Source organism: Oncorhynchus mykiss, chromosome 9, assembly GCF_013265735.2.
Source record: "Oncorhynchus mykiss isolate Arlee chromosome 9, USDA_OmykA_1.1, whole genome shotgun sequence".
NCBI lineage: Eukaryota > Metazoa > Chordata > Actinopteri > Salmoniformes > Salmonidae > Oncorhynchus > Oncorhynchus mykiss.
In genome coordinates, this window is record NC_048573.1 from 28981194 (window position 1) to 28993559 (window position 12366).

The 12366-nt window shown below is 45.7% G+C and overlaps 1 protein-coding gene across 6 annotated transcripts in view; it reads right to left on the bottom strand.

Annotated features, from left to right (window-relative positions):
• LOC110531879 (VPS10 domain-containing receptor SorCS2) overlaps positions 1 to 12030 on the bottom strand; it is a 325985-nt gene extending 313955 nt beyond the window's left edge. For all 6 annotated transcript variants that reach the window (XM_036987785.1, XM_036987783.1, XM_036987784.1 and 3 more), the window contains exon 1: positions 11566 to 12030. In XM_036987785.1, coding sequence (XP_036843680.1) covers positions 11566 to 11943 — 378 coding nt within the window. In that variant the 5' untranslated portion in view covers positions 11944 to 12030. The remainder of the gene's footprint in view (positions 1 to 11565) is intronic.
• Between the last annotated feature and the right edge of the window lie 336 nt (positions 12031 to 12366).

Sequence of the window (12366 nt, forward strand, 5' to 3'; positions counted from 1 at the left end):
ATGGCTTCCCAGAGAGGGAAAAAAGAGAAACAGAGAGAGAGGGGGATGGGGGGGGGGGGGGGGGGTTAGATATCGAAAGATTCCCAGAGAGAGAGAGAGAGAAGGAAAAAAAAGATTGAAGGGAGGGAGGGAGATACTAGATACAAGACTGTAGAGATATCATGAGATTCCAGAGGGGGAAGAGAAACAGAGGGGAGAAACAGGCAGATATAATCCCTCTGTATGTGTGAAGATATGTGTGGAGATATCTATCCCCATTCATATATAGCTAATGGCCTTTCCGTAAACGGATCCTCTCCACTATCTCTGTCTGCATCATCAGGAATCAGCTATGATTAGTTACAATTGATAAAACTGCACCCAATGCATCTGTGGTACCAATTCTGTGGTGATAGTGCAGCCAAATGTTTGATTAAGATGCCGTCTAATAGAATGTCCGACCAAGACAAACATGCCATAGTTAAGTGAATAGAGAAACATGAAGAGACTCTGTGTTCAATCACCGTGACGAGTGACATAACGAACTCAGTCCATGCTTTAACTGGTACGTGTGATTTCCCTCTCCCATTCAGTGCGGGCCAAAGTTGGCCCAAATGTGCCCGAGAGTGGACTTTTTCCATTCTCTCCACACTCACACATCCCGTGCCCCCCCCCCCCCCCCCCCCCCCCCCCCTAAAGATGCAGTGGGCATCCTCTCTCCTCCACCCACCATTCAAAAGGATGTTACTTCCCCTTCCCCCGCTTTGTAGCAACTACTCTGTAAGGAGTGTTAATGAGAGTGAGGTCGTAGGAACTCGGATGGCCATTGTGACGGGTTTGGAGGAGACACAAGAAGACCCCCCCCCCCCGCCCCCAGTGTGGCCAAAACAGAACACAAGGCAGTCGGGTAGAGGGAGAACAGCTGGCTGCAGAATGTGGGGGCTTCTGGGGATTCTCCTAGGCAACCGTGTTGGCGGCCATGTTGAAGACCGGGTCCAGTAAGGGGATTTATTTGGGGCCTGTGACAGGGGGGAGGGGGGGAGAGGCAATACACAGGCAATACACCTACACATTACACACAAACTCGTATTCACACACGCTCACTCAAAGTACTATAAAACCCTACTGTCGCACCCCCACACTCAAACATATAAACCGTTGCTATCAAACCGTCGTATAAAAGTACACACTACACTCGAATTTATACAACGGCAATCTTCACATACAGACCAGAGCAGCGGAGTGTGTGTGTGTGTGCGCGTGTGCATGTGTGTGAGCGTATGTGTGTGCCTGTGTATGTGTATGCGTGGCAGATGGGGGATGAGGTTTATAAGGAAAAGGGGGAATGCTTTTACAGGCCTGTAACACACCAGATGGAATGTCCTCTTTCCATGGGCCACTGGAATGGGAAAAACACACACTGACACGCACACACACACACACTTACACACACACACACACTCACAAGCTCTCTCTCTCTCTCTGTCTTTTTATAGAACTGTCACAGAGGGCCAAGGTGTTACGTTCCATAACTGGATGGATACAGTTTGGATAATCTAGTGTCAGCGTGTATTTACCACAGCGCTTGTACTCCCATGTATGACAGAGGCCTTAGACTTAAGATGAGCAAAGAAAGAGTAACCACGGTTCCACCATGTTCCCAGATCAGGCAAATGAAATGGACATCATTCAAAAGCAGCTTTTTGCTTCCTTGACTGAAACCACCGTCGAAAGTCTTTGTTGGTTACATCTGTCGGCTTGGCGATGTCGTGCGGGAAGAGAAATGATCATGAAGAAAGGGAGAGTACACAAAGGAAAACCAGTTGGACCTGCTTGAATACAGACAAATAGAAAAACGAGCAAACACTCCTCAAGGCCTGCCTCTCCTAGCGTGGTTTACCTCCGTCCCAGCACACTGTGACAATCAATTGGGTTTTCCCATCGCAGCCAACTCGCGCCGGACAACGCATTTGCATACAAACAACCTGCCCAAATACACACCGGGGAAGGTAGGGAGAGATGGACAGGGAGAGGAGGGTGTGTTTGAATCGCCACAAGAATAGTAAACAAACAAAAATTGGACAAACGGGATATTTTGTTAGTTCCCACGAGGTCAAATGCAATTTCTAGGAGGGATTAGGGTTAAGGTTAGAATTACATTAAGGGTTAGGGTTAGGAACTAGGGTTAGTTTTAGGGTTAGGAGCTAGGGTAATGTTTAGGGTTAGGGTTAAGGTTAGGTTTCTGGGTTAAGGTTAGGTTTTTGGGTTAGGGTAAGTGTAAGTGTAAGAGTACAGGTTAGGGTTAGGTTTAGGGTTTAGGGAAAATAGGACTTAATGAGACTGAATTGTGTCCCCACAAGGTTAGCTTTACAAGACTGTGTGTTTGTGTGTGTGTGTGTGTGGGAGGGGGGGGGAGTATGTGTGTGTGTCTGTGTGCGAATGCGTGCTAGCCTAGATAGTACATTCCTGCGAGTGTGTACATTTGTGTATTCCTGTGTGTGTTTTTGCTTGTCTCTCCCCTGATGCTGACAGCTTTGGATTGAACGTGGAGAATCTCATTAACTGTGTGATGCACTGCCTCTCTGTTTACCCCCGCATTATTCCGAGGAGAGACCCACTTCTCTCCCTCACCTCCTCTCCCGTCCCGCGCTCCCTTGGAAAAACAAAGTTTCAATTGCAAAAGCAAACAGTCTAGAGAAGTTTCAGGGATCAAATCACTCTCTACTCACCCCTGGGCCGTCGCGAACAGGACACCTGGGAAATGGATGGACTATAGGATCATAAACAACCTGGACAGGATGGTGGGGGATTTTAGAGATAACAAGCTGCTGACTGTCATGTAGTGATATTGGAGAGTCTAAAAGAGGTGCTATGTGTAGATATGGGTTATTTCGTGACTGCTAGGCTAGACAGAGCAGTGCAAATAGGGATCACTGCAAATCATTATTGATGCATATTGGAATCTATAGGTGCTGCTGATGTAAAGGTCACAGTATTATTTTACATTTCAATGTATGCACTGCAAAACCCTATAATGGAAACCTATCATGGAACACCTTATGGTAGGCTATATAATATTTCACAGTGACAGTCTGGTTATAACTAAAAGCATGGCATGGATTTCCTTGGATGCTGTGCAGAACGTCTGGATTTAGCTACAGCCGATGTTTTGACAAGCCAGCGTTCAAAACAATAATTCAATTTGTTGCCGCTCTCCATTTCTCTTGTCGTCTCCCATATCTTCATCTAATCACGCAGGCAACAGTTAGCGGGAAGGGGAGAGAAATGAACGTAATAACTAACACTATGGACGCCCACCAAAGAATGTGGCGGCATTGTCGTGTTGTGAGATCATAGCGTCGGCCGTTTTCTTTTTCATGTAAAAACAGGGATCTATTTTTTGACAAGCGTGTTTGTCACACCGCCCAAGTAACATGAAGTTGAGATAAAGAAAATATATAAAAAAAATCTCATTTTCTTTTCATTCTTCTCTCTCCAGCCTCCCCTTCCTCCGGTACATGGGTGCGCTAATTGCTATCAATGTGAGTCACAAATGGTTCACCTTTTCCCGGGGGAAAATTATTGCTGGCAAACGGCCGTCGGTCAACTCATGCATATTTTCCATCTGGGTGTGTGAGTGCTGGTTTGGCAAGGCAGCTGGGCACGTACGTCACCGTAGGAGAACTTGGGAGGCAGAACCGCGTTTTAACCACTTTTTTTTGTAGTTTTTCCCGAGTTCGGGTCTGGGCTCTTGGTCCTGGTTTCGACTGCTGCCAATAGAAACCATTAGGCCCAAGGGCAGGGCACAGAATATTTGGATAACTCAGACTGTTCCACCATTTGAGACTGACAAGTCCAATGATAAAGGAAGGAGATGATAGGCCTAACAGTAGAAATGGTTTCTGTATAATACTGAAACAAACAAATAACAGGCGAGAAGATAGGCCTATGTCAAATGGAGACTTCAATACTGACAAACGATCTGGTGAAGTGCAGGAGTGAGAAAGAGTGAGAAAAACTGTGCAGTAACACCTGGTGAGACAGACAGGTAGAGTATAGAGTGCCTGGCCAGAATCCAATCTCCAATCTGTGGTGTTAGTGATGAGCAGATGAGAGGGGGGGAACCCCGCTGAGCCACTAAGGGATCTACCTCACTGTGCTGCTACATATCCCTTCCTCTCATATTAGATTTCTCACTACTGTACTAAAGCAGCAGTAGGGCATCCACACACATCCACATGCATGCACGTACGGACCGACAAATACACACGCACGTGGCACGCACGCACACACACACACACACACACACACACACGCACACACACACACACACACTCCAAATCCGAAGGTCTTTTCCATCGGTGAAAGAGTGTAGTTCTTGCGGCTGTATTATTAGCTGGAGTCAGAAGGAAACATGCAGGTCTAGAAAGCGGCAAGAGGCACGAGCGCACTCTGAGCGCTTCTCATGAACATCTCACATCCACTGGAAGACCCTTACAGAATTCCAGCCCTGTTGCCAAGGCAACCCCGGGAACTTTCGCTTTCCAGTTTCCAAGAGAGGCAACACAAACAACAACTTGATGAGTAGGAAGTAAAACAAGTCCCCATATCCAGGAAGAAACTAACCACGTCTAGGACGCGAGCACTCGCTGTAAAGAACGTCAATCAAAGAAGGCAGGAAGTATGGAGGAGGAGGAAAGCGTAAGTGTCCATAGGGCCAAGGCCTGCAAAGTGGTTGTTTTTCCCCGTTGCCGGGACACACACACATCCCTAGAATAGTTTATTTAAGTCTGAATAGTTTTCAGCTCCCCAAGATGGGGATGTGTTCATTTGTGAGACTGCCAAATAGAGAGAGAAAAAGGAAAGAAAAAGGGAGAGAGAGCGAGAGAGCGAGAGAGAGCGAGAGAGCGCGAGAGAGAAAGAGGGGTACTGCCCCGAGCTAGAACGATAGGGCAGAGCCCAGGATGGAAGGGAATAACAGGAAGGAGACAGAGAGAGCGAGAGAAAGAAAGAAATCACGAAAGAGTGGAATTTATCCACCTCATCAGTAGCAACAGAACCTGGATAACAACCACATCACCCCAGTACTCTCCCTTATCTTATCAGCCCGCTGCTGCTGCCAGCCCGATCAGAACGATCTGGAAGGAGAACACATCTAATAACACGACCTAATTAGCTCTCTTCTCTAATGCTAGCGCAGCATCCTGCCTAGCCTAGCCTAGCCTAGCATGCCTGGGTGGTTCCCCATGGGTTGACCTAGAAGCCTCACCCTGCTAAAGTAAAGTAGCCTTGGGTGTTATGTATAGATGGTCTGTGCCAAATAGTGTACCAACTCAAATAGTGTACCAAGCAAAATAGTGTACCAAGCCAAATTGTGAACCAACCCACAGTAATGAGACAATAACTTTGCATCAGACTTTGTAAGGCGCATCATTCAGATCAAGCGATAGGTATCAATTTAACAGTAAGTAAGTAAGGGGCGGCAGGGTAGCGGTTAGAGCGTTGGACTAGTAACCGAAAGGTTGCAAGTTCATATCCCTGAGCTGACAAGGTACAAATCTGTCGTTCTGCCCCTGAACAGGCAGTTAACCCACTGTTCCTAGGCCGTCATTGAAAATAAGAATTTGTTCTTAACTGACTTGCCTAGTTAAATAAAGGTATAAATAATAAAAAAAATAAGTAGTTACTTGTTAATACATGCATTAAGTCTAAATCTATGTTCTAATTATAAAACATTGCAGCCATTGCCTTATGCTGCCCTGTCATTGTGAGAAAATCAGTGACAGAAACATTGGGAGGGAGGGAGGGAGGGAGGGAGGCACTCTAAGCCACGGGCCAGCAGACATCTTTGGTGGCAGAACCAGTCATTCTGATCTCCCTGGCAAAGACCTTGTCTCCATGTCTCCTGGGGGACCCATGATTAATGTCAACTGTACATGCACACACACACACACACACACTAGATCAGCCCTAAACTTCCAGACCTAGCATTGACTTAGCCTGGTTGGAGGAAAGTGCGCAGAGGATGGATTGAGAGAGATGACAAAAACGATTTGGAGGACTCACTTCACATGTACAAACAATTTCCAACCGAAGACTAGTGGAACCAAATGAACTGTCTGTTTAGTATGCCAAGCGTGAACAAATGTCTTTTGCATTAAGTCAGCACCTCAGCTTACGACCAGATCCAGGATGTGGTGGTAGGAGGGAGAAAAAATATGTTATGTATGCAAATTGCAATCAAGCACCTTCTCATAAAACGTGCTTTTCAATTCTCAATCTAAATGCACAAAACATCATGTTTATATTACATGTTTGCTGCAGGGGATAAACCCCTGACATGATTGGCTGAAATGATCCCTGCAATCTCCCGCCAGCATCTGGCAGCTCGGTAGGATAGCATCGGCGTGGTAACAAGGGAGGTTAGGGGTGAGGACAGGGGTGAAGGGGTAAGGAGGTGATGTCATCTTATGTCTCCTTTAATGTCCTTTAGTGGAACACGGGGTCATAAGCACAGACACCGTGGTAAACAACACTAGTAAACACCCGTCCCTATAGGCCTTCCAACAGAAACAACGATAAGAAGAAGAGGAAGATTATGTTTGATGGTGATGATGATGATGATGATGATGATGATGATGATGATGGCGATGAAAAGTATCAAGATGACGAAGAAAGACCACAAGGAGGCACACCAGAGGAGGCTCATGGGAGGAGAAAAAGGATGATGGGCTCATTGGAATGGCTGGAATAAAACAGAGTCAAACATGTGGTTTCAGTATGTTTGATGTGTTTGGTACCGTTCCATTAATTCAATTGCAGCCATTACAATGAGACCGTCCTCCTTTTTCTAACTCCCATGAGCCTCCTCTGGTGTGCCTCCTTGTGGTCTTTCTTCATCATCTTGAAACTTTTCATCATCACCATCACTATTACCTTCCACACACACACACATTTTTAACACAACAGTGCAAGGGTGTGCAGTCATCGGAAAAAAACAAGAAGCACACAGGGGTGTGTGCATTTACATGGGCGCGCGTGTGTTTGCCTGGGTCAAAAACCCACTCTTCAGGGAGGACCAAAATATCGGAGAGTGTGTGCTTATGATTGATCTCTCTCTCTCTCTCTCTCTCTCTCTCTCTCTCTCTCATTCCCTTTCTAAAACTCTCACTTTGCAATCATCCATCATCCAATCTCTCTCTCGCTCTTTCTCGCTCTCCCTCTCTCTCTACCCCTTTCACTCCCCCTCATGTCTATCTCCTTCACAGAGTAGAGGCCCTGGATACTACAGAACACTTGCTAAATGCTGAGCTCAACGCCATCGAAAGATGAGTACAGAAATAGAGAGAAGCCGACTTCTCAGAGCCCTGGAGCTAGTCAACAAAGCCCAGAAGAAAGGGGAGGGAGAGAGAAAGAGAGAGAGAGAGAGTGAGAGAGTGCATAGGGAAGCACAAAGAAGGCTCTTTCAACAGTGGAAGCAAACTCTCTGTTCGGAATGCTGGTATCAAGTTATGGGGCTTGGTGCCCGACCGTTCCCAGAATGTCTTCCGGAACTGACAAGGGGTTCTGGAATGAATTATCGTTCTTGGGGACATGTAAGGGAGTGTTCCTCCGGCTCCGGTCGGACTGTGTGCGGTCCAAACATGACCATGCCCTCATTACACCACATGTCGACCCGGACCCCCTGCTGAACAGTCTTGTTGGTTCAACCGAGCGTCTGAACCCGGTCTCCTTAACTTAATGACAAGGAAAATGTGTGTGCATGCGTGTGCGTGTGTGCATGCGTGTGTTTGTGGGTGCGTGCGTGTGCGTGTGTGGGAGGGGGGGTGTGCGTGCGTGCGTTTGTGTGTGTGTGTGTGTGCGTGCGTGCGTGCATGCGCGTCCGTGTGTGTGTGTCTTGAGCATCATTATGAAGAAAAGTTAATGTCTACATTACCATTATGGCAATAATAGGGGGTAAAGGGCAATGTGCCTTTGTGTACACACAATTAAAAGGTCAAATTCTAATTGTGCAGTCCCATAGAGTCTGACCTCCAGATACACACCAGACATGATGCATCTTGGGATACATTTATTGACAATGACAACCGTCTGTCTCCTTTGTCTGGCTACAGCCACCTCTGAAGGCCCTATAGACTGTATCAAACCAGACTGGCTGGCTGGGCTATGCATTATGTACATAGCTAATTCCACATCCTGAAAGAGACTTATACTCACCACTCAGAGCAGTGTTAAAGAACTTGAGAGGCAAGGAAAGATTGTAACGGCAGACGAAGAGGAGGTGTAGCAGGGATCGGACCAAAACGCAGAGTGGTAAGTGTCCATATCGTTTATTATAAAACATAAACTGAACACTAAGAAATACAAAATAATAAATGTGAACATGAACGAAAACCAAACCGGTCCCGTGTGGTGACAAACACAGACACGGAAACAAACACCCACCAACCAACAGTGAAACCCAGGCTACCTAAATATGGTTCTCAATCAGGGACAACAATAAACAGCTGCCTCTGATTGAGAACCATATCAGGTCAAACACAGAAATAGAAAAAACATAGAAACACAAACATAGACTGCCCACCCCAACTCACGCCCTGACCATACTAAATAAAGACAAAACAAAGGAAATAAAGGTCAGAACGTGACAAAGATGTACCGAATCCTATGGGTGTGGGCGTGTGTGTGTGCTAAGATGGGGAAAAATGACAAAATACAATTACAAAATGCAGATACAAAATCAATGTATTAAAATGTATCAAAAATAAACAACAAAATACTTGTATTTTGTCATGTACTTCATTAAAATGCATGTGTTTTGTGTATTAAAATACAAAATGTAATTAGTAGCCGACCCTAACAGCAACAACATTCTCAGTGACGGTTACACATTTTTCTTTACTTGCTATGACTGTGATAGGTTGTTGTTTAACTACCTTAGTTGAGCAAGTCACTCTGGGTGAGCATGTCTGCTAAATGACCAAAATGTTTATGTATATGTAAAAATGAACACAACAAAATGAACTGCACAGCACACTGTGTATTGTTTTGGGGTGGAGCTCATTAGAATAATACTCAGCATGCTTTGTATTTGTTCATTTTTACATTTACATTTATATTTAGTTGATTTAGTAGACACTTTTATCACACCATAGTGCTATCAGACTTCTGCTGGGTGAAAGGGGGGGGGGGGGGGGAACACAAAATGTGAACCGCTTAATTTTGTTTTATAGAAAAGTATTTTGTATTTGGAAAATACTCATTATAGTATTTGGATAACACAAAATACATTGGAGTGTAGTTCAGCCCAGTGTAATTCAAATGACAAAATACACAGAAGTAATTCAAATAAGAATCTCAAATACTTCCCATCCATTGTGTGTGTGTGCGTGTGTGTGTGTGTGTATGTGTGTGTGTGTGTGTGTGTGTGTGTGTGTGTGTGTGCGTGCGTGCGTGCGTGCGTGCGTGTGTGTGCGTGCGTGAATAAAATGCACATGTGCCAGCAGCATCTCTAGCAACCAATTCATAGAAGACAGCGCTTTCTCAACCTCCCCTCTAACCCTCCCCTCTCCCTTTCTTCCCTGCCTCACTCTGTCTTGCTCTACATTTCCATCTTGTTCAACCTCCCGAATCCGCCCTTTTCCATTTCTCTCTGTTCAAATGATGTTCCACCATCAGTGAAAGCCGCCCACCACTCTCTTTCTCTCTAAACAGGACATCCTCCTCCCACCACCTCCCTATCAAACACAGGCATCATCGATCTCCAACAGCGACAGCGTATGCACAGAGAGAGAGAGAGAGAGAGAGAGAGAGAGAGAGAGAGAGAGAGAGAGAGAGAGAGAGAGAGAGAGAGAGAGTGATTTTCTCCTCTGAGTGGCACTTGATCAATCAAGGCTTCTCAGAGAAATAACAGCCCTCTTCTTGTCATTGTCATAGGTGAGTGAGCCGGGCACAGCACGTGCGATTGTAATAACAGCACAGAGAAGACACAAAGAAGAGGGCATAAGTGCTTTCATCAAGCCAAATAATAATCACTTTAAAGACATGGAGACAGGTAGAGTGGGTTTTTAAATGGGTTACTACACTAACAAAGAACACCCACCTTGGACTCTTCTATCTTATATTGGCTCGGAGCAAAAAACATCTTCTGTCCATGATTGCTCCATCATTTCCCCCTTAAGAAAGCATAGATTCAGAAGTGGCTGTATTCTTCAGGGATTCCAAATCATGATGCCCCCAATAGCCCTTTACACACACAAATTCAGAGTTTCCCTCAAATCCATCCATCCAACCAAATTTCTCAAATAGAGGGGGGTAAGGGGGGGTTGAAATTCATTTTTTATACCTATCAATCTGTGCTGGGGGCGTAAATGTCAGACCTGGTGATATTGAATGGCAGCATTTGTCTTATTTTATTAGCCTGCGTTATATAAGGGGAGACCTCCTTTACAGTCGACCTTTCAAAGTAGGACATTGCCAAGTTAATTTAGGATAACTCAAACATGTCCTCCTAGACCGTCAGTGTACGTTTGACTGACTGACAGATTCAAACTTGGCTCAGTATTGAATCAGTGCATATTGAAGTAGAGAAGTTCTTCGGGAATGCAAATCGCCCTTTTTTTAAGACAAAATTGTGTGTTCTTAACCTACACACTCAGGTTTTTTTTTATAGATATCAATCAAATTCAATGCCAAGTCAAAATGTGATTTAAATCTTATAGGTCTAGCATGTTGCTGTTTGCGGCTTTAAAATAACTGCTACCGAGTAGACGTCTATTTCAAGGCATGTTCGAAAGCCATCTTGATTGTGTTTGCAGGAGTGGGCAATTTCTGTCTTGACAATAGCATGGTATTGAAGAGATGTCTCCGGTAGACACTGCCAGGTCCCGGACAGCTGACAATAGGCTACCCAGTCACAAAGCCCACTCTTATTTTATTTACATTGGCCTGCTCTGACTTGACCTCGGCCTTGCGAAGCTCAAAATATACAGTTACAGATGTCAATTCATCACATGTCAATGAAACTAGGTTATAAACCTCTAATTATGCGCCATTCATTGCTGGGACAAATGCCGTGAATACACTGAAACATTCGAGGTTGACAGGCTACTAAAAACATATTTATTTACACACGTTCGTATCATATATGACAATGTCAGGCAACAACACTAATCTAGTGGCACCGAGTGGGACAGAAAAACCAGTCTCCAGTGTGCGCGCCGTTCAAACAGGCTGTCATGATAATGTGCAGCCAAACAAAAGACAGGAGCATTTCTCCGCACCTAATCATGCCCTCTCTCTCACCAGTCGGAGCAGGACACACAATAGGAAAATAAGCTGTTGTAAACATATACCATATGGCTATGCTTTTAGATGCGCACTCGAATAATTATTTGTTTCTACAGTGATTCAATGCCATGCGCAATGTTATGACGGAAAATAATTTACGCATGTATAGCTACTGCATTGAGAATAACTTGTGTCCGTTGGAATGGGGTGCCTTGGTCACTGGTGGGTTGTGTAGGCTACAAGCAGGGAACCCGAGATATCGCGACTAAGTAGAACCGGGACGGGACCGGTACTTACGCTGCTGTTCTCTCCAGTCCAGTGCACCATCGCCTGGTTGTGAGTAGCATCCCCTTTGAGCACGAACGAGCTGCTGAGCAGGGACACTTTCTCTTGGGATAGTGCTCTCCTGAAGCGCGGGGATTCCACGTCGCCCGCGTCCCCATCATTATCACCCAAGCCCGGTCCGAACACTCCGTCAACCCCGTCTATGCCTACAGCGCCGCGGCTGTCAAGCAGACGATCCCCGTCGCTCCGGTGTAAAACGCCGCTGTCACATAGCACGGGTCTCATCAATGACATCCAGGCGATAACCACGGCCAAGCACAGGTGCGCTGAAACGATTCCTTTCGGACGCAGAGATACCATGCTTCGCGCCATTAGGCCTATAGCGCTCATACCGCGGATACTGACAGAGACTGCGATGTGAGTGGAAGATAGATAGCTATACTGTCAGCGGAGAGAGAGGGATGGAGGGAGTGAAGCTGGGAGAGAGGGAGTGGAATTGGAGCGAGGGCAGACACTGGTAACAACGTGGTCGTCAATGTGTGCCAACTAGAGGACGCGCGCCGTGCACATAGCATGGGCGCCATCTGGTGACGCATCTCGAACTGCAAAAACATTGCTGTTTCTACGAGACTCAATTATTTGACTTGATCACTTCCCACGAGATGATATAGGCCTACTATCCTCGAAGATGGTGGATAAAAGACGATAGTTCACTCAGGCCGTTTACCATTAAAAAAAGATTGAAGTTCCGTTCTGCTTAATGGGTGGCTATCCCATTGGTGTGATAGCAGTTGGGTCTGGTCCTCTTTCCTA